The following is a 23571-nucleotide window of genomic DNA, read 5'->3' on the forward strand; positions in this document are numbered from 1 at the left end:
AAAATCATTTGGAGCCATCACAGTACTGTAATCCCAGGTTTAAGTCTCTTGTGAATAACAGGGGATGAATTGTGAGCACGTTGGGGAGACTATATGCACCTGAACCCATAGAGGGGAGGGATGGTGATGAATGACCATGCGTAAGCTGTCACTGCAAGGGCAACTTCTGCCGACGCATAAGCAGTGGTGAAAGATTTAACCTTCTAGGAAATTTGCTTTCTAGTCAACATGAGAACTTGTAGTCAACTCAGGAAAATATTTATGGGACCTGAAGAGAAGATAGGAGTAAAAATGTGAGAAAAAGAAAGAAAAGCCAAAGCTGACTTCTGGCCTCTTTCCCTACCTATCCTTTCCTCTGATCTATTGTATTTATTTATTTCATATTTCTAGACCACCTTTCCAATTTTAGCTGAAAGCTTTCACAAACTCATGGGCCCCAGTTAGCAATGAGCTTGCAATGCACCAACACATAGGGAGATGAGAGACAGGGCCTTGGACCTTGACTGTTATGTTTGGCCGGCCGCGGGCTCATCCCATGGCCGGCTGCTCCTACCTTCCCTGAACAGGGTTCCCAACGCCGTAGCGAAGACGCAGCAGGCTGCCGCCGCTCTGAGGACGCCGCTCCAAGCAGGGGACGGTCCTTGGCACGCACACACTGCGAGCAGATTTAAAGCACCTGTGGCGGGAAAACCTCCATGGCGGCCTCTGATGACATCAGCGGGGCACGGGTATTTAAACACGGACCCGGCCAACATCTGATGCCTCAGCAACATGTCTGACTCGTTCGCTCCTGACTTGTTGGCTCTTGACTCTTCGGCTTTGAATTCTTCATCCTCTTCTTGGATTGACTCTTGGGCCTCCTCCAGACTTTGCCTGTCTGCTGCCTGCCCCAACCTCTGACCTACCTTCGTTCTTGCTGCTTGCCGCCTGCCCCGACCTCTGGTACCTCTTGCCTTCACCTGCCGCCTATCTGACCTTCGCCTGGACCGACTGCTCTTCAGCGGATCTCCAGCCCCCATCGGATTCTTCACTGTCCAGAGACCCGCACCTAAGTCCAGCTGGCCCCGGCACCCAAGGGCTCAACCTGCGGGGAACAAGGGCTGGTATTGGTGAAGGTCCCGTTGGGTCTCTGTTCCCACCAGGTCCGCCTGTCGACGGTGAGGACCTGCAGGGCTCCTTCCTGCAGGTGGTGCCAACCTTGCCTCGACCTAAGGGTCCACTACCATAACATTGAGCACATGAGAGATGCCACGTCACTTATGAGGAGTATGAGGTGAGCTAGGTATGAGATGTGGTGGGAAGATGGGGGGAGCTGAGAGGCATTAAGATTACATGTGAAAGAGATGGGGTAGAAGGTGGTGTGTGTGTGTGTCTGTGTGTGTGTAAGTTGAGTGAGATGTCTTCTTTTCCTTATTCTAATTGACGGTCAACTTAATTATTATTACACAGCACACCCCATCTCATCATCACATAAGACAAAGCAAATTAGTAGCATCTTATATAGAACCCGCCTCTTTGCATTATAACGTTGGGAATAATCCTGAAGGATCGTGAGCACTCCAGGTCATAAACGTTTGCACACCCCAGGTTTAATGGGATCCTGTGATATGCAGTGTTCTGTCATGCACTATTGCTTTAGCCGACAAAATGGGGACTAGGTTTTGTCCGTTAATAATACTGTGGCTTGTATATCACATACGGCAGTGGGATATGGTAATGCATATCTAGCAGAATGCCATTTGTTTTCCATCACATCTCATGATATTAGTGTATGTAAGGGCAGATGTAGAGAGGAGAGAGATGATTGATCTTACACCCAGAATGCAATCACTACTGGAAGTGGTCATTGTTTAGTACTATACCAGCATTTTATTTTTTTTTTAATCTAGACTATTTAATTTGTAATTCTTTATTCTTTTGGTTTCTCCTACAATAAAAGAGTAAAGCGTGAAGGGCAGCTGAGTTTTGAGATACATTATGAACACATTTGTTAAACAAGGATTACAGGGGGAAAAAGTTAATCTGAAATGCTATGTTATGTACTTGTGATCAAACAGGAAGGAGGAGAATTGGTTTTTTTTTTATATCATTGGAGTTATTATTTTATTGAAAACTATGAAGGAAAGCAAGTTATACAACATTATCCACATTTAGTGATGTGTGAGCGAAACGAAATTGGAAGTATTTTATTTATTTATTTATTCGTTTTTATATACCGACATTCAAAATGTATATCACATCGGTTTACAATAACGCAATAAAACATTAAATAATATAAAACAAACAAGTAAAACTACACATTAAACAATCACATGGTTAAAATAGATCAACATCTTAAAAAAAAAAATACAAATAAATATAAAATTGATGTAAATACATAAAATTCAAAAGAAAATATTCTGCATGGCCCCACGCCCCTTTACCAGCTCATCCTAATCATAGACTTCATGAAATAATCTGACGAGTCAGTGCTTGGAAGAATCCCGTGCTGCTTCCTGCCATCAGATGTCACAGCTGTGATGAGTGCTCAGTTCTCCACCCCACCACACTCTCTGCCCGCAGTATCGCTCACGCACGTACAGATCTACAGGCCCAAGCGAAGAGGGGAGCAGGAATGATAAATACCGTCATCGCTCACGTTTTCCTCAGACGAGGCCGAAATGCAGTGCATTTCAGTTTCAGATTCAGAATGGGTTTGAAACACGAGGCTCGTTAAGACTTGTTCTTGGGAAGCTCCAGTGAGAAACTGTGCTCCGGGATCTTTCCAGCCTCTCTCCAGAGGATGCCCGCTTTCCAGAGAGACGTGCAAGTTTCATGTCCCGTAGCATTAGGCAGCAGCCTTCTCCTCCGGAGACCCCCTCTTCCACCACCACACTCACTAGCATTGATCAGTGGCCATACAGTAAGGAAACAGGGGAGGGGGTTTGCAGAGGGGACTGAGTGAGGTGGTTTGCACGGATATCATCGGCTTCCTTCACAGATAACTGGGTTTTATGTTCTGATTAATGCAAAGGACAGTCTGGCATATGGAAAATCAAATATTGATGCATTGGGCCATTAACTTGGCAGTGTCACATGTAGCACGGTTAAATGTCTCCTGCACAGGAGGTGGCGGATTAATAATGCATTGAAAGGAATATCCCTAGCTCTGCTCCGTGCCGCTGTTTACTCTGATTTTTGTAAATTTCTGCTCAATTGTTTTAATGTTTTTGAGATTTGTCTCATTGTGTGCCCCTGCTGCATTTATTCCCAAGAACGTGAAAGGTATATCTGGATGAGAAAATCTGTCGCCTTTAATTTCCTGTTTCACCAAGAGGGCTGAAAAATGAATCCCATTTGATTTTTTTTTTGTTTGTTTTTTCTTTCAGAAGGAAAAGAAAAGTGGACTGCTGAAACTGTTAGCGGGGGCGTCGGCCAAAAAGAAATCCCGCTCGCCTCCCTCTGTCTCTCCCACGCACGACGCGCAGGCTGCAGCGGCGGACGGAGCGCTGCAGGGCGCCGTGGGGCCCGAGCTCTCGTCGCTGTCCAGCCACGGCCGGGCAGGGTCGTGTCCCATAGAGAGCGAAATGCAGGGGGCGATGGGAATGGAGCCGCTACACAGAAAGACAGGCTCCTTGGATCTGAACTTCTCCATCCCTTCTCCTGCCAGGCAGCTGTCCTTTTCCATGGTGGCGGTTCGTCCGGAGCCCAAGCCGCTGCCCCGAGAACGGTAAGCAGAAGCGCGCTTTCTTTTGGCTAGCAGGTTTTACGGGGAGAAAATGGTCTTACAGGTCCGGCTTGCAGGGAGAACCTAATAAACCCCCCCTGCTGCCGTTCCCATTCCTCTCTCTCTGCATAAGGCTCCGCAGTGTTCAGTCCACGAAACACGTTGCAATCGTAAAATCCATGCATGTGCGGACATCTCAGCAGGGTATGGAAGATATCCCCTGCCTGAAATGCGTATCATAAGCTTTACATTTCTCCTGACAATATTCGTCACATATTACTCTGCATGAAGATCAAGCACCGCCTAGGTCAATATGCCCGCAACAGTGCCAAATAATATCCTAACCATGTATCTGTAGTCATTTGTTGCTCTGTGTAAAGGATCCTTTCATATTCATTCATTTCAAGCAGCAAGGCAAAGTATTAAGCCAAATGGTGCTTTAATGAGTCCATGTCCAAAGTTGCATGGTTTTTTTGGAGCAATGGCGAGATCACACAGTATATGAGACTCCAAGATGATAGACTCAATTTCAGAAAATAATTATTTGTGGAAAGGGTGATGGATGTATGGAATGGTCTTTCAGTGAAGGTGGCAGACGCGAGGTTAGTAACAGAATCCTGAAAGGCGTGGGATAAGCATAGGAGATCCCTAGTTTTGAAGAAATGAGAGAAAAGCCGAACTTAACAGAACCAGCCAGAAAAGGACAAGTAATTACCACACCCAGAGATGGTGCAATGAAAAGAAAGGTATTCTGCCTAAAATTCAGCATAAAGGGAGAGGCATTTTGTGTTATAGCCAGTCTTCTGACTCCAACGAATACAAGCAACAGAAAGCAGACTAGACCAGAGATGACAGCTTCCCCAACCAGAGGGCAAACCTGAAGACCTCAGCTGTGGCCAGAGCGCGAGGACTTCAGCTTAGCTTTAACGAGTGATCCTCTCAGTAGGCTTTCTGTTGTAACTGAATAAATGTCATTATTGTAACATGCATTGTGTAGTGTGAGCTGCAGGGTCTAAGGTGCTCATACGATCCCTCACTATCCACATGCACATGTTTTAAGTGTAGCCCCAGTAGTGTAGTTTGTAACAAATTGGTGTTTCTGTCCAGTTTTTGCTAACGTTGGGGTAATTATTAGTGGATACAGACTCAGCATGGTGCAGAAATGACATTTTATAGTTTAACACTGACACCATAGCCCAACAGAATTCCAATTGATCTGGAAACCCAAGGGAACAGTAGAAAGAAAGAGAACTAGTGACACACATGGGTTTGTCTTATGATAGCACACAAGTTGTCTATTAGTGTTGACAATATCCTCAATGTGGGTTATTTTCCCTAAAAAGATTCCCCATCACACTGAGTCAGTTTTTCGAAACTTGTAGTTTACGCAGATAGACATGATGAAGAGTTTATTTGTGTGCTTGGTGACCAAGAAAGCTCAAAGCAGAGTGATCCAACCATATGACTTTTATCTCATTGTCTCTTTCTTTCGGAAAACCATGAAGCGTATACAAGTGATAATAGTTATTACTCATAAAATCTGTAGCCATTTTGTACTGTCTGCTCCAACATGCCGATAACTGTGACAGCAGCAAATAGAAAGTGATTTGCAATAGCCACAACTGAAACAGGAAGATGTCAGCAAGCAGACTTCCACTTTATATATACTAAGGAGACTTCTGGGTTAACAAAAAAAAAACAGCAATCAGCTTACCCCTAAGCAAATGATCTAGAGAGAAGCACAGATTGCCTCAGGCCAGTGCACTGGAAGTTGTTGTCCTACATGTGTGAGCTCCTGTAATCCTTTCAAAAAGTCACCTCAGAAGTGAGTTGTCATGGATGGGCAGGATGGAGCCAGGGAGCAGTACAGGGCTGCAGGACAGAATTGGAGCTGATCTTCTGTCTAACCAACAAACCCCCTGCCCTGCAGGTTGAGCCCTTTGGGTTCTGGGGGCCAGTAGGACTTGTCTTCTGTAGAACATCAGGACACAGGCTGGAAGCTGAGATCAGGTGCAGGCTGGAAACTGAGGGGCAGGTACAGGCAATGACTGGGGATGGATACAGATCTCAGGATGGGGATTGGATACAGAGCTTGCTACTGACTGGGAACTGGATATAGAGTACTGGCTGAGAATTGGGTACAAGTACTGGCGAGACTGGATACAGACGGGGCTGGACCAAGGACAAGGGCAAGACCTGGGAAACAGACAAGGGCTTAACTGGACAGGGCAGGAAAAGGACAGGACTGACTAGACAGGGACAGGGAACAGGAAAGCTCAACAGGGCATGAGACTGGGCAAAGTAATCCTAGTAGACATGGAGACATTAAGGTAAGACAGAAAAGCCCAGAAGGGCCCAGAGCAAGGCCAGAAGACCCGGAAGGGCCCAGAGCAAGGGAAGAGGCCAAGAGAGGCCACAGAGCAAGAAGAGGCCACAAGGCAGGAGGCCCAAATGGGCCGCAAGGCCTAGAGGCCACAAGGCTAAGCAAGGCATTATAACAAGGAAAGCATGGCCAGGTCAGAGAGCTGTGTTGAGTCAATGAAGAAGCAATGAGGCACTGGAGAGGCTGGGTGAAGTTGGGCTGAGGCTTGGATGAAGTGTAATCAGCAAGGACGTAACTGGCAAGATAGTAAGCAAGGCTTGCTGAGGACTCCTAGTGGGAGGAAGACTGCACAGTCGGTGAAAGATGCCATGAGTACCCGCTGTATCAGCTAAAGGCAAGTCATCCCTTTCATGAATAATTAACTGCAACTGCAGACTGAAAAGTTCAAATGTCAGAAGTTTTATGGCTTGTCTATGGATTCTTCAATACCATAAACCAGGATCCAAGAATTTCAAGTATTTTGGATCATTGAGGTCAATATTCAGCACCATGTAGCCGGATAAGTTTGGGCTCATCCAGCTAAGTGGCACTGTTTCAATATTTGGCTGCAGGCAGTGGCCGCCACTTGCCCACATAACTTTTACTCTGGCTGAAAATTATCCAGCTAACAGGCCGATACAGTAAAAACTGCTTTTCTGTGCACCCTCCGACTTAATATCATGGCGATATTAAGTCGGAGGTCCCGAAGGGTGTAAAAAGTAAAAAAAAAAAAAAAAGAAAAGAAAAAACAATTTAAATTGGGCCAGCAGCTGTCTGGCCGAAAACCGGACGCTCAATTTTGCCGGCGTCCGGTTTCCGAGCCCGTGGCTGTCAGCGGGCTCGAGAACCGACGCCGGCAAAATTGAGCGTCGGCTGTCAAACCCGCTGACAGCCACCGCGCTGGGTCAAAAGGAGGCGCTAGGGACGCGCTAGTGTCCCTAGCGCCTCCTTTTGCCCGTTTCTACCGCACCACCTAATTTAAATACTGAATCACGCACACCAGCAAGTGGCCGGTGTGCGTGCGCCGGGAGAGCGGGCGTTCGTCAGCTCTCCCGCGTTTTTACTGAATCGGCCCGTAAGTGAGGGGCAAGACAGAGGCGTTGGGGGTGGAGCAACTTATTCGTCTGATTACAGATAATTAAGTGCTGATAGTCAGCCTTATCCAGCTAAGGCCTGGATTTATCAAAATGCACTAAATATCGCATGCGATAGGAAAAGGGGCGTGTTTTATGGTCATAGGCAGTTTATCGCAATTTGTGCTAATGCGCTATCTTAGTGCAAATTGCGATAACTTTTTTTGCACTTTATGATGTGCCAGAATTGTTGTATTTCCACTGGGGGGGGACCATGGGAGAGGGGAGGGAGAGAGAGAGCCCTGATAGCTTGGCTGGCTGGCTCTCCAGGAGCTTAAAAGCACTCAAAACGGCATGTGCGAAAAACATCGCAACCACGATAAAGCCCTATCGCGCGGCTTTGCGCAAATGAAAACGGTATAGTTAAAATTCACATTAAAGCCATGCGATATGAGCCCAGCCCACTTGGCCAAAATCCCTGCCCCAAAATCCTCCCCTTTTTCTCATTTGCATCGCACCAAACGTTATTTATTTATTTATTTATTTATTTATTTATTTAACAGTTTTATATACCGACCTTCATAGTAAATAACCATATCGGATCGGTTTACAATTAACAAGAATAAAACTGGGGTAACTATTCAAGTAAACGAAAGATAAACAGTAGGTAGGAATGAGTCAAAGTTACAATCAACAGGGAAGAGAACTTGGAAGCTTGCAACAAGCTGGAAAGAAGATAAGGCAGGAAATAAATATGAAGTGATACCATAGGGCGTACGGGTTAAAGCTTAATGGTGCTTTAACCTGGGAGAGTCAGGGTCCATTCGTGAGTATAATCACCATAACGGGTAAGCGTGAAGGACATGCGTTAAGGCGTTTTCGCATGCGAAAACGCCTTAACGCATGCGAAAACGCCATACAGCACTTTGATAAACGACCCCCTAAGTTAGCTGGATAAATTAGACCTGCTATTCAACTGGTCTAAAGTTAGCTGGATACATTTATCCAGCTATTAGATGGCTGAGTATATTCAATGGCGCGGCCATGCCACTGAATATCTTGCCCAAGTTAGCTGGATATGTTTACCCGGCTAACTTGCTCAGCTCGATAGCAGCTGAATATTGTTCCCATTGTAACTTGCCAAGACATTTAAACCGCCAGGCTTAAGAAATTATTTCCACACTGTATCCATCTCCTTAAGCATAGACATTGGCGAGGGCAATTCCCCAATCTACGTGCAGGAAAAGAGTATCATCTGATCAACCTTATTCAACTTACTAAATGCTAAAGTTATCCTCTATTGCTCACGCTGATGTTATTCTTGCTAATGAGGCAAAACCATCCCCTGATTCCTATCTAGATCATTCCTTCTGTTCTGCTAATGTTTATGGGAATGGGGATCTGATTCTAGATCCTCCTTTCTCTACTCTTCTGGGTCCTTTCCTGCCTTCAACCCCAACCTGGGTCTTTTCCCTCCGCTTCCTCTTTCTCCTCATTGCCTCTTCTCGCCCTCCTACTTCCTCCCAGCTTCTGAATCTTATCCCCTCCCTATCCACCAAGGTCCCTTGCTGGGGCCCTATCCCTGCTACCTCTTCTCTAGGGCCCCCAGATTCTTTGCCTCCAAATCCCTACCACGTCTTCTCCCTACCACACCTTCCCTACATGTCTCTTCCCAGGTCTACCCCTACCCCATCCCCTCATTTGGTTGACCCTGGACGTAGTGGAAAATGTAATTATTACTTTGAAACCCCACCATCAGACTTCTCAAATCTTATTTCAGGTCTTCAAACTGTCTTCTAAAATAAGGAGGACCAAGCTTTAGCATAAAATTTAGTCTGAGTTTTGAACTTCATAATTCTTGGTTAAATTGATTCTCGTTTTAACATTTCTTGAATGAACCAACTTGATTCAGCCTTTTGATATTTTCAGAATTGCATGAAAATTGCAGACCTAACGCATATCGTCTGTCAGAAAGTCAGGCTGACTTTGATTGTATCCTTTCTTTGAGAAGGACAGTATTTCGACGTTGCTGGTCCATGTATCGTGAATAAACTGAATAATAATCGGATGGTTGTGCCATCCTGTTGGTGGAGCCTGGAAGTGGGGTGTGCTCACGTACCCTCTAGGGGCTCCACCTCTCACAGAGGTTTCCTTGGGAAGAGGAAGGCCCAGCGGGAGTAGGATCCAGGGCAGGCGCAATGTTGATTTTTCTTATCATCTGAAGACATCGTCTGGGCTGCGTTTGAGTACCTGTCTGGCATCAGCGAGCCTGCAGGACTCATTCTGCTAGCGGGGGGGGGGGGGGGGGGGGCCTCTAGGCAATTGTTCTGGTTGCCCACCCCTCCTCCTTCCAACTCCAGCTATATTTATTTATTTATTTATTTATTTATTTATTTATTTAGGGATTTTATATACCGATTTTCTTGATACAGATCAAATCAACTCGGTTTACATAGAACGATAGTACATTAACAATAACTAGTCAAACCTCAAAAGAGGAGACAGATTGGGAGCAGAAGGTAAAAGTTACATTATAACAAGGGTGAGTAACTTGGAATTGGAAATGAAGAGACAGATAATCAAAGTAGAGAGATATAACAGAGAGAAGGGGCTTGAAGCCAACCTCAGGAGAATAACTCTAGCATTATAACATGATTATATGACATTCTGCTAGTTATTGAAGCACAGCTGATTGAATAATATCTTAGTAGAATATAGTCTATAGTCTAGGAGACAGGAAAGGCTCTACCGAAAAGCCAAGTCTTCAGTTTCTTTTTAAAATTTATGAGGCAGGTTTCCTGTCGGAGGTCTGGGGGTAGTGTATTCCAAATGGTGGGGCCTGCTGTTGAAAAAGCCCGGTCCCTGATTGTTAATCTTTGTACCATTTTGATTGAGGGAACATGAAGGGATCCCTTATAGGCATCTCTCAAAGGTCTAGCTGAAGAGTGTAATTTGAGAGGGTGTAGTAGGTCTAGGGGAGTCTGGTGGTGGATGTTTTTATGAATAATGGTGAGGGATTTGTGAATAATTCTAAAATTAACTGGAAGCCAATGTAGGTCTTTTAGTATGGGCGTGATGTGATCTCTGCGCTTAGTGTTGGTCAAAATCCTTGCAGCTGCGTTTTGGAGTAGTTGCAGAGGTTTTAATGTAACAGCTGGTAGACCTTGCAGGATCGAGTTACAATAATCGACCTTAGAGAACAGGATTGCTTGGAGTACAGTCCTGAAGTCATGGTGATATAGGAGAGGCTTGAGTTTTTTGAGCACCTGTAACTTGTAGAAGCATTCCTTTATAGCATAATTTATAAACTTCTTTAAGCTCAGATGATTGTCAATTATAACTCCAAGATCTCTAGCATGAGTGATGTGGGAGGTAGTGTGCAATTGTTGTAAGTGTAGACTATTTTCAGGGGTGATAAGCAGGAGTTCAGTCTTAGCAGTATTTAACACCAGGTTGAGGCTGGTAAGGAGATGGTTAATAGTTTGAAGATGAGATTCCCATAATTTGATCGCTGAGTCCAAGGAGCCTGTTATAGGAATCAAAACTTGGACATCGTCTGCGTATACGTAGAATTTCAAATTTAGCGACGAGAGGAAATGGCAGAGAGGGAGGAGATAAATATTAAATAGGGTGGGAGATAAAGAGGAGCCCTGGGGGACTCCATGTGGGGAGTTAGTGTGAAGAGATTCCATATTATTGATTTTAACTTTATAACCTCGATTACTGAGGAATGAGTCGAACCATCTGAAGACAGATCCTGAGATTCCTATGTCGGATAGCCGGTTTAATAATATAGTATGGTTGACTGTATCGAAGGCTGCGGAGATATCAAGGAGTGCAAGCAGGAAGGAGCATCCTTTGTCAATTCCCAGGTATACTTGATCAAGGAGTGATATGAGGAGTGATTCCGTACTATGTTCTTTCCGAAATCCATATTGTGAAGGATGAAGGATATTATTTTCCTCCAAGTAATTTGATAGTTGATTATTTACTACTTTCTCCATGATTTTGGCTATAAATGGCAAATTAGATATTGGTCGATAGTTTTTTAGATCATCTGGGTCCAGGTTTGGTTTTTTGAGGATAGTATATATATTATATATGTAGAAATTTTTTATATACTTTGCATAGATTGCAATGTCATCTTCTGTTATTTGTTTTCAGGGGATGAGAGCTCTGACAAAGAACAGATCAGGGACATTTTGTGCAGGCAGTAAATTGGGGAAACCCCCCCATATTGGAGAAACATCAGTGGTATCGTTTTTGTAATCCTGTTTTTACTGTTTTTCAGGATAGGGTGAGCCCAATATTTCTTTTGCTCTTCGTACATGTGCAGTCCGTCTTCCTAGCCATCAGATTCTGCATTCTAATCTTTATCTGATAAGCTGAACTTAGACCTTATATATACCATGCCAAAATGCAAATCACAATCCCTAATGTAAATCATAATCAGTCAGATTTGTATTTTGCAATTTTTATGACCTTTGGTGTCTCGAATGAAGTTGATTTCCGCAAGCAGCAGGGAAGAGGGAAGTGGTTCTGATTTTGAGTGCTTTTGACTTTGTTGTTGATTTCCTGAATTTTAAAATCCTAAAAGGAAAACATAATGAAATAACCTTAATTGCACTGTGCAGAGAGGATCCGCTAATAGAGTTATGATTTACCTTCAGTCGTCTGGATGCGTTCTGCCTGCCATGACCGATCACGTGACCGCTAATACTGGAGAATATTAATTACGGCCACGCACTTGGAAATTAACGTTTATAGTGCAGAAATAATCTGAGCAGTTACTTGTCTCTTTTAAATTCATTCCACATTCATCTGTGCTCATTACATTGCTAAAAAAAAAAACAAAACTGTTCAAAAGGGCCAGATTGTTTCATCACACTAATGGGAGTTTTTGTCACTGCTTGATCAGTGCACTCACGGCGTCTGAGAGGAAGAAAGCTTAGAGCCTGAAGGCAGCGTCCCTAAAACCCCGAGCAGGCCAATATTCAGAAAAGTGGTGATTGGACAAGTTAGCGGGATAGGTTTTCCATGGATATGTGTCAGGACAAGTCTCCTGCTGACTATACTCCCTTCATGTTATGTGGCTAAAATCATAAGGATAACTTATATATATATTGTGAATATACGCAAGGAGGTATAAAGGTCCCTGTGTAAGTTTAACCCTACCTAGCTGCATGCAGAATGTCGCTGGGAAACTGTCAAAAAACCCCAAACCCTTACAGGCCTTCATCCCCCGTTCCCACGGCCTTCACCCCCCACAAATATTTCAAAGTAGTTGCAGGCTAACACCCCCCTCAACCCCCAAAATTAAAAAAAAACAGAAAAGCAGGCCCTGGCAATCCGAGGCTGGCCCCACCCCCCACAGTATTGAACCCCAAAATTATCGAGTCACCTCCTGTCCCCCAGACCCTCCCACCCCCAGCTGGGAGGGTGGCAACGTTTTCCCTGCTCTCGTGGCCGCTTACAGTGGTGCTGGTGGCCGCGGCGTTGTGAGCGCACGCCGCTCATATTTACTGACAGAGCAACGCTGGAAGCAGGCCAGGGGCAGGTTTTACCGCCCTCCCAGTGAGGGTTTTGGGGGATAGGGAGGGTGCGATTAAGGTTTTGGGCGAGTGGGGGTGGGGTGTGGACAGAAAGGGGGCTCTGAGATTTGGGGTTCAGTATCCCGGAGGGAGGGCAGCTGACCTTGGGTCCCTATGGCCCACTTTTTTTTTTAATTTTGGGGGTTGGGGGTCTTCCGGAAGGATTTCACTATTGCTTAGCTAGCTATGTTCAGAGTACAATTAGTCAGATTTATCGAGCTGTGAGAGGACTATAATGCATGTTATTCATGTTAATTCATGTTAATGCATGTTAATGCATGTTAATTCATGGCCATGATAGGAACACAAAGGCTGGTCGGAGACAATTTTGGAAAACGCTGCCAACCGGGCCCAGAGTTAGGGGGCATCCCGAGCCCTCCTGCCGACCACCAATGATTTTTTTTTAAAAGGTACACAGGGGTGTCAGGGGATGTGAGGAGGGGTCCAGGGTGGGGGCCTGTAGACCACCAGGTAATTTTTGGGGGGTTGCAGGTGGGGGGGTCCCTACCAGCCTATATTTAAAATGGGATGGGGGGGCATCGATTGGACCCAAGGGAGATTGCTGGATTGGGGAGGGGTTTGGGCAGGGAGACAAGTTGTCGCAGTGGAGTGGATTTTTTTTTTTCTATTTTTTAACTTTTTTTTTTTTTTGCGGGGTTACCTGAAATGTAGGCTTTGGAGTGGGGAGTTGGGGTTTCTAGTTTGACCCTCAGTGACGTTTTAAAAGCTTTTGGGGGGGGGACATGGGCTGCATGGTATCCCCCTGTGTGTTGGGGGGGGGGCTATCATTGCGCATTTTCAAGCCCTTGCCGCGTCCTTACGTCTCGCTGACTTTTCCTGGAAGGCAAAAGAAAGCGGTGATACTGCTGTAGTATTTTTGTCGGGGAGGGTCAAAATATCATGGGATGGCCCTGCCGCGATATTGGGGCCCTTCCTAGTGAATCTAGGCCTTAAGCTGCGTAAAGCTGTATATTGGCCAAATTGACTGGACAACATTACTCCACCCCCTGCATGACTCCTTAGCTGGGTAAGCTGGGGGCCTTAGCGGGACAAACACTTTGAATACGGACCCCCTACATTTCCCCAGGGCAATATTCGTTTTAAGACTGATAGCATTTATATAACGAGAGACGTTTAAAGCTAAATCTGCCCACAATGCCTAGAAACATGCACATAGTGTGATGCTGTGCACCGTGGCACGGGAGATCCATGGTCAGGACTGCTGTGCATCTGTTGGAGTGCAGGGGGAAAGCCCCCCTGGAGGGGAAACACTTGAGCTCGGGGTGAGAGGGAAGACAGCTTGAATACCGTGTGCAGTTCAGGTCGCCGCATCTCAACAAAGATATAGCTGCACTGGAGAAGGTGCAGAGAAGGGCAACCAAAATGATAAGGCATGGAACAGCTCCCCTATGAGGAAAGACTAAAGAGGTTAGGGCTGTTCAGCTTGGAGAAGAGACGACTGAGGGGGGATAAGACAGAGGTCTACAAAATCACGAGTGGACTTGAATGTGAATTGGTTATTTACACTTTTGGATAATACAAGGACTAGGTTAGCAAGGAAGTTAGCAAGTAGCTCATTTAAAACAAATCGGAGAAAATTCTTTTTAACTCAATGCATAATTAAGCATTGGAATTCATTACCAGAGGATGTGGTTACAGAAGTTAGAGTAGCTGGGTTAAAAAAAAAGTTTGGATAAGTTTCTAGAGCAGCAGACTGGATGGGCCGATTGGTCTTCTTCTGCCGTCATTTTCTATGTTTCTATGTTTCTAAGTCCATAAACTGCTATTAATCAATAAGAATTAGTAGCTTGGGATCTATTCATTTAGGGTCGGATTTTAAAAACTTACACTCATAAAACCCAGGCCTTACATGTGCCAGGCCAATTTTCAAAGGGCCCAGCCATGCGTGTAAACCCCCGGGACACGTGTAAGTCCCAGGGCTAGCCAAAGGGGCGGTTCAGGGGGTGGGCCGATTTGGAGGCGGGGCTAGAAGCACCCGGCACAGCAGCCATTTGCTGCTGTGCCAGGGGATCGCTCACTGGCAGGGTGCCGACGTGCGCAACTTACACCTGCTTGGAAGCAGGAGCAAAAGGTACGATGAGAAATTTGGGGTATTTAGGATAGGGATAGGATGAGGGCAGGACAGGGGAAGGGAGGTTAGGCTAGGAGGTTGGGAATTTCCTCCCAGTCCGCTCCTTAATTGGAGCGGACTGGGAGGGAACTGGGCAAGGTCAAGATGCGTCACTGCACGTACTTGCAATAGTCTACCTCACCTTGCTTGCGCCGACCTGGCATTTTATAACACGTGCTCTTCTTGATCGAAAGAAAATCCCCAAAGCAATTTACAAAAATACAGTAATCAAAATGCAATTAATAATCAATATATCATAATAAATCAAATAAATGCAAATAACAATAAAAATACAATAATACATCAAAAACTATAAACATAGCTCAATCCTTCCCTACTCTCACTGGAGATGAGTCCAGCTACAATCGGGTTAGTCAAAAACTTATTCCAGCAATAACAAATTGATACCAAAAACAATTTCAAAGAACCTACAAACTCACCCGTAAGCAATAAGTAGTGCCCAAAAAGACCCCGAATTCCCAATTGCTCCCGATGAAGCCGTGAGGATTTCTATGCAGCCGGAGACGCACTACACAGAGGAGACTTCCCTTTAGCCCTGGCAAGGATATCTGAATTGTCCAGGTGTGTATATGAGGAAATCTGATGGAACTCCCCCCATCTCTCCCTCCTCTCTCCACACACACACACACACACAGATATATACAATCTACGAGTTTGCAGGAAGCAGCTCATTCTCTCATGTTGTCCCTGCATCCTTGCAGGCAATAAAACTAGGCTTCTTCATTAAGGACTGGCTTATGATGCTTGCATTTCTGACCTGCCGACTGCGGGAGCTTACTCTGGATCAAACGAAAGCTCTCAGCATTACAGCTCTCCATTTATTAGTGGCACGTCAAAAGGCTGCAGTTACCCTCAATCCCGGTGTTCACAGATTTAAAAAGGTACTAAGCTACTGTGCGCCATTGCTTTACAGCTTAGACCTCAGCACATAGGAAGCATTACAGCATAAGGGAAGTACTGTTACCTCACAATCACGGAGACAAGTACTGTTAACTCACAATCACGGAGACAAGTACTGCTACCTCACAATCACAGTGACAAGTACTGTTACCTCACAATCACGGAGACAAGTACTGTCACATCACAATCACAGAGACAAGTCCTGTTACCTCACAATCACGGAGACAAGTCCTGTTACCTCACAATCACGGTGACAAGTACTGTTACCTCACAATCACAGTGACAAGTACTGTTACCTCACAATCACGGAGACAAGTACCGCTACATCACAATCACGGTGACATGTACTGTTATCTCACAATCACGGTGACAAGTCCTGTTACCTCACAATCACGGTGACAAGTACCGTTACCTCACAATCACGGTGACAAGTACCGTTACCTCACAATCATGGAGACAAGTACCACTACCTCACAATCACGGAGACAAGTACTGTCACATCACAATCACGGAGACAAGTACTGCTACCTCACAATCACGGGAACAAGTACTGTTACCTCACAATCACGGAGTCAAGTACTGTCACATCACAATCACGGAGACAAGTACTGCTACCTCACAATCACGGGAACAAGTACTGTTACCTCACAATCACGGAGACAAGTACTGCTACCTCACAATCACGGGAACAAGTACTGTTACCTCACAATCACGGAGACAAGTACTGTCACCTCACAATCACGGAGACAAGTACTGTCACATCACAATCACGGAGACAAGTACTGTCACATCACAAATCCTTCCCACCCACTTCCCCAGCTGGCCACATCCTCGGAGGGGGAATCTTCCTGGTGCGCCATTTTCCCAAGTAGTGGTCCTGGATATTACATTTCTTGCCTCTCTCTGTTAACATGAGGGGCTGGGGGGTGGGTTTCTGTGAATTAGCGCACTCTCTCTCTGCCCCTCAGCCAGCCACCCCGTTTCCTGTTTTTCCTGTGTAGGCCTAGATTTACTAAGTCACGTTATGAGAGAGGGGCAAGCTTATTTTGGAAAATGGAGTTGACCAGGCCCAAAGCTAGGGGGCCACTCCAGGCCCCCACTGTACATCGCAGAGTCTTTTAAAAGGTAGGGGGGAGTTGGGGGGTGGCGGGGGTAGGAGTGCCCTCCGTAGACCACAAAGTCTGTGTTTTATGGCTGGGTGAGGCCCAATAGAGACCCCGGGATTTCCTTTTATTTGGAGTAGGGGGAAGGGATGGGGGGCTGCTGGGGAGCTTTGAAAGGAGGGGGGTATTGGAAGTTCCGGGGGAATGTATTATACGAAAAACAGGAAGGGATTTGGATGGGCCATCACCATGCATTTTGAAATGTACATTTTTTATATTTTTCTTTTGCGTTTGAGGGCAAGAGCTGCCTCGCAAGGTGTAGAGGGGGTGGCAGGTGGGGGTTTCCAAAGACACCTCCCTCCCCCAGGGGTAAGTTGTGAAATTTGGGAGGGGGATATAAATGTGAGCTGCTTGGGCTGTTTAATAAGATGGCAGCCTCGGATGAGGTGCACCGCCGTCAAGCAATCGGACTCACGTTGCCATTTTTGGTCGCACGTTGCTGCCACAATATTTTGTCGGGGAGGGGGCTCAGTATCACGGGTGGGCACCCACCCCCCTGCGATATTGGTCCCCTCCCATGATAAAAAAAAAAAATTCAGAGCTTTGTAAATCTGCCTCCTAGATTGTTACTGGGGCAGAGGCCCAATAAGAGGAGTGCTCTATTCACTCGTCTTCCAGCTTTAGCCCTCTTATCTGACTCGTCTCTGTCTTGAATGAATTGTAAGCTGTGCAGTGCACACATTTGCTAGCATCATGGAACAGTAATGCAGGACTGTCTCATGCCGGCAGCACGGGCACCGTGAACTTGAACGTCAAGACCAGTCTTGAAGTTCAAGTTCACGTATTTCAAGTTCACGTATTTCAAGTTCCTGAAATCCACCAGCTGATGGTGGATTTCAGGCTGCCGCTGTTTTTTTTACCAGCATTTTATAATGCCTGAACATGAATTTCTCATGCACTCTCAGGCTTTTATTTATTTTTTTTTTTAAGGGTTGTTCTAATGTTTCAGTAAATGCATTTTTTGCAGAACGAACAGATGCTTACGTTTTGCACTTGGTGAGAACATTTTCCCATTTCTAACTTTGAATTGTTGTTAAAAGATACTTAGTTGTACAAACGCAAGCCCAGAAGGAGCATGCTGACCCATTATCACAATGTGAGCCAAAAAAACAAAACCCCCACCAGGTGTGTTTCTCCAGCCTTTCTGTTTCTCTGGTTGATTCATGCTATTGTTTCTCAGCTCCGTCTCTTGCTTGTCTGGCTAAACATAAGCAGTATTTTAGGTCTGCATTCTCTTGACTTCCTCCACTTCATCCCTTCCTCCTCTCCCTTGTGCCTGCCATGGCTCTTGAGAGGTCAATATTCAAAAGCTTTGTCCAAGTAACTGTTGGACTTGCCCGGACAAAAAAAAACAAAAACGAGAATTGAAAACTTTCCCCCCTTGCTCCTTAGCTATATTTTCTCCAGCGAACTCATTCCCTGCATAAATATTTAGTGGGATTAAAAAAAAGCAGCAGCAATGGTGACGTTCCAGGGGTTACATTTCAGCCAACGAGTGCTACCCACTTAAAAGTCAGCCGGGTGAGTCTCCTCAGGAAATGTACCTTCCCTGAAGTAATTCCCTTGACTTTATCGACCAATACTAAAGCAAGGGGGACACGCCGGGAAAGTAACGACCCGCAGATTTAAAACAAATTGTAAAACGTGTTTTTTTTTCACTCAGCACCCAGTCAAGCTGCGGGATCTTTTGCAAGAGGACATGGTGAAGGCCACTAGCGTAGCAGGGTTTAAAAGAGGTTTGGGCAAGGGCCTGGAGGAGAAGTCCCTCACACATTATTAGCCAGGCGGGACCTGGGAGTGAGTAACGGGAATCGGATCCACTTTACGGGGGTTCTGCCAGGTACTGGGGACCTGAACTGGACACTGTCAGGGACAGGATGCTGGGCTGGACGGACCTTGGTCTGACTCAGCATGGCGTTTCTTATGAAACACTTATCTGGCTTTGTCCCGCTGAATATCCGGGTGACTCGGGTAACTTTCCTGCTCGCTGACCCACTGAGTGTCTGTTTCTCTCCTTTCCCCTCCCTCATGCCATTCTTCCCTTCCCCATTTGCCCGTCACCATCACCACCACCACCACCACCACCTTTTTGCTCGGCCTTCGCTTTCTACCTTGTACCTTTCTTTTGTTCCTCTCTTTTGAACCCACTTGTCCCATCCTTTGCGGTTCTTCACTCTCCCCCTCTACAGGGCGTCACAGGTGTCCTGGCTTCCCTTGGACTTGGCTCTGATTTTACCATGGGTGTGCGGATCACACCCAGTGCGCTCTGGGTGGCCATCCGAATGTGCTTTGTAATTTAAGTACTTCAGAAACACGTACGTAACCGTCTTTGGAGAAGGGTGCATGGTTTGGCCAGAGAATCAACAAATATTTTGCATCTGGACTGTCTGAAAGCTTCCGAAGAGATGATAGGAGTGTGACAAAGTCACCTTATTTCCACTCTTTTAACCTGTGCTGGACCAGGCATTAACCTGGGGCCACCTTAAATCCTACAGAGAGAGAGAGACACAGAGCTCTGTAGGAGGGAGATAAAAAATATGTCCAGCTGGGATCAGGAGGACCCCCACCTCTCCAGGAGTTAGGAGCCCCTGACTCACTCTCTCTCTCTGAGAAGTTGTGTTAGTGTTATTTTTTCGTTTACGTTAATAAAAGTTGAAATTACATGAGAAAAGGCTGGGCTCAGTATGGTTCCTGCTCCAGCGCACAAGGTCTCACTCGGTCATCCTCATGTACGGTGTCAGGTCGGGGATTTTCTCTGCGCAAGGCACAGAGGAAAAAATCCCATTTCTCCAGGGGGAGGACCGTAAAATAAAGAAGTCTGGAGGCAAAGCAGTGTGCACTAGAGCCCAGAAGTAAAGCAGAAAAAAAATCAATGTTTGTGTAACCCTGCCTAAGGAACAGAAGAAAAGCGCTACTAGGGCTGCAGAGCACAGAATCTTTACTTGTTGGCATCAAGAAGAGCACACAAGAAGAAAAAAAAAAAACAGAGTGGTCTGTGGGGCCTGGAAACAAATCCAGCAGGCCTTCTCATAATATTTACCTACTTTGACATTTAAAGCCTTAAAGCAGAGACTTTTTATATAGTTTTTATATTTCCAATAGTTTTAATCTATTTATGTTGAAGATTGTTGTTAGTTTTATGTTCTTATTGTTACTTTTACCTTTATTTTATGGCATATGTTTATTAACTGTTTTGAAATTTCAGATGTTACTTTGTATCCTATTTGATTTCTATGTTTTATATATTTTATTGTAAACCAATGTGATGTGCCAACGAACGTCGGTATAGAAAAGCAATAAATAAATCAGGGTTAGGTTTTCAGCAGACAAAGGAGGCAAGCTCGGTCTGGAGTTAGGGTTCATTCACAGTGATGTTAGAGTTGAAAAAGCAGGAGGCTTTTTTTCCACCTTTTTTTTCCCCTTTATACAGAAGAAAAAGAGAGAAATAGAAGAGTGCAGAACAGGGTGTGGTCCCTAGAGAGAGAGACTGAAACTACCAGTATGTGTGTGTGTGTGTGTGTGTGTGCACGCACAGGGTATGGCCTCCAGCAGCAAGCGTTGGCTCTACACTAAGCACCGGAATTCAGCTAAGGGAAAGCATGACTCAAGTAAATAACTGCTAATCTGACTGAAGTAAAACCAAGACTGGACTCAGTACAGCTGGAAGCAGAGATAGCACCATAGCTTACCCAATTCAGCTATCTACTCTGCCCTGAAAAAGGGACATTGCTTCAGATGAAGGCGGAAGCACAAGGCAGCCGGCGTTAGACCAGACCCCGACTGGCAAGAACCCACAGAGGAGCATGCGGTGGGACAATGAGTGCCATGTCTGTCTGGCAGAGATAAAGATGAGTGGGTTCACCTAACTGCAGAGAAGCTTCATGGCCTGGCCTGGAGAAGGCAAAATAGACCTGCCCAGAAAGGGGCAATATAAAATGGGCCTGCTGGGTGCAGCACTGATGGACCTATGGGAAGCGCTGCAGAGGAGCATCAGAGATAGACTCTGCAGAGGAGCCAGATGCAGGCGCCACAGAGAGGCCAGACAGAGGCATTATCATGGAGCCGGATTCAGGTGTTGCAGCGAGACTCAAGTAAGGAAGTCTAGAGTGAGACACTGCAGTGCCCAGATGCCTGCACTGGTAAGGAGCGCCAGAGGAATGAGAGCCTGCAGAATTTGACTGGGTTACAAGAGAGCCTGTTTTTTTGAAATTTTTTACTTTTAATATGTGCACAATAGCCTCTGTATTTCTCTATAATAGAGGCTATTGTGCACATATTAAAAGTAAAAAATTTCAAAAAAACATTTTTTGGATGAAATTAACAAATTTTATTGCCGCATGTTGCATTACAAGAATATACCAAAGAGGAGTTTCATAATGAAATATAGGATGGAGGTGGTGAGTTAATGATTAAAGAACGGATTATCTGCAACTCCACAGGTGGGTCTGCTGAGTATTTATATGAAACCATCACCCCTTCCTACAAAAAATGTATTGTTGATTAAAAACCTTATTATAATTGGCAATTACGGCAATAACATTTGAGACACAGTTAACATTCACTAGGTTGAATATTTTTATATTGAAGGTAAAACCCCAGAGCATTTCTGTGTCTGTGCTTCAGAGAGCAGACAGCATGAAAAATTGCTGCTTCTGCTTACTAGCTTGTGCTTTGGGAAGGCTTAGCCTTTTATACCTGGGGCCTATGGATTTGACACTGTAAAGCTATACTATTGGGCCCTTGAGGATAAATACATTTAACCACACTTTTCTTGGCCAAAACAAAACATATCCAACATATGCTTTTTTTCCTGGAATTCATACACACATATGTTTATTTACACTACAAATGCTGTATATCCTCTCAACTAAAATAGTTACATATTACAGACGTTTCAAACTTTGGGCCATACTTCGCAATGTACAAGGCAGACTTTTCATAGTGGGGTGTAAATAGACAGGGTATGATTGCCAGGATCATTGCTACCCTTACCATAGTTAAGCCAATGAGTACTGCAGGCATTCAGAGGCTTCAACAGAGGCCAAGCAGCAGTCTGAATCTCAAAAGCTTCTATGAGCTGACCAATTGTTTTGGTTTGAGTGCAGAGCTCATGTCTGTGAGTTTTGAGGCACCAGACGACTGTGTGGTGCAACCTTGTAGTGACTACTCTGCAGGGTGGTTGAAGATGGAGACAGCCAGGAGCCTTTCTGAGTCAGGGTGGCCAAATTCCTCCCTGGGTCACCCCCGTTGTCTGCTCCCTTCTGTCCCCACCACGTCCTGTAACATAGCTCTTTGACGACCCTTACTGACACAAAAGACAGATAGTTCTTAACAAACACTCATGTCAGTATTCTGTTCTCCTGGAACTCTGCTCTCTTTTTAAGAGACCTGTTTCCTACCACTGGCAGTGAAATTGTCCACAGATTTCTAACTCCAAGTAGATGACAAAGAAGAAGCTAGAAAACACAGTAAAAAGTACATTGCTGAATATTTTTATTTTCCCTTAGTGCCCAAAAAATCGGGTTAATGACTCAAGTCCCAAACCAGGCTGAAAGTCCAAGGAAAAGTGTGATATCTAGAATCACTATAATTGGTATTACTAGTGCTACACTGGTCATTGTATCCTTTTTTTTTTTTTAAATGTCCCTAATATTGTTGCAGGCTGATAGAAGAATGATTGCATTATTCAAAATTGTTCAAGATATGGGCGAAAAGTGTTCTTTTCACAGCAGAGCCCTTAAATTTATTGAAGCTGAGTCTTTGTGGCCATGCTTTTTATCGCAAGCAGCATGGATATTACTTTATAAATAAGAATATCGTTATTTATTCTGAGCTGGGATAAGGGCTCATCTGACTTTCACATTACGAGTGTAATTGTTAAATATGAATATGCAATTCTGGATGTGTCCCTGAGTGCTTCCTCTCATTTCTTTCCATCTTTTCATCCATGAAAAGGGAGCAAGTACTGTCACTAGAACACTCAATACACGATATTGTCTTACGCCATGGACTTGGAGCTCCGCTTCACTCTGTTGCGCGCCCCGTCTGCATCTGGCCCACGCACGGGCCTGCTCACCTTGCTAGCTCCTCTGCAGGTCATGGGTCGGCCTCCCCAGCGGCAGTCGCAAGCTCCGCTAGGCCTCGGCTTCCCGCGGCGGTAGTCGCCGGGCCTTCCACTGCGCACCAGGCCTCACACCGAAGGACGGCGTCTCCAGTGGTGTCGGCCACACCCCTATGCGCATGCACCGCCCGGCCTCTTGTAGGGCCAGAGGCGGGTCCTAGCTCCACAGCGCACCCTGATTGATGGAGCAATATATGGAAGTCTCTGCCTGTACTTCCTTCCTTTGGCAATTGGGTTGGCATTGTATTGTGTGCTAGTTTGCCTCTGCAATCACAGTCTTGTACCAGGATCCTACTGTTCCAGCCTTGTTCCAGCATCCTCCTGTTCCTGCCTCTGTCTGTTCATCTTCCCAGGTAGTACCTCGGACTGTCTCTCTGGTACTGACCTCGGCCTGTTCCTTGACCTTCCTGTCTGCTGCCTGCATCCTGACCTCTGCCTGCCTTGTGACTTCGTCTGACCTCCAGAACCTGACCTCTGCCTCGTTGACTTCTCCTAGGATTGAT

At 45.4% G+C, this 23571-nt stretch overlaps 1 protein-coding gene across 2 annotated transcripts in view; it reads left to right on the forward strand.

Annotated features, from left to right (window-relative positions):
- SH3RF3 (SH3 domain containing ring finger 3) overlaps window positions 1-23571 on the forward strand; it is a 477464-nt gene that overhangs the window by 445601 nt on the left and 8292 nt on the right. For both annotated transcript variants that reach the window (XM_029604598.1, XM_029604599.1), the window contains one exon: window positions 3369-3709. In XM_029604598.1, coding sequence (XP_029460458.1) covers window positions 3369-3709 — 341 coding nt within the window. The remainder of the gene's footprint in view (window positions 1-3368; window positions 3710-23571) is intronic.

This window comes from Rhinatrema bivittatum, chromosome 5, assembly GCF_901001135.1.
Source record: "Rhinatrema bivittatum chromosome 5, aRhiBiv1.1, whole genome shotgun sequence".
NCBI lineage: Eukaryota > Metazoa > Chordata > Amphibia > Gymnophiona > Rhinatrematidae > Rhinatrema > Rhinatrema bivittatum.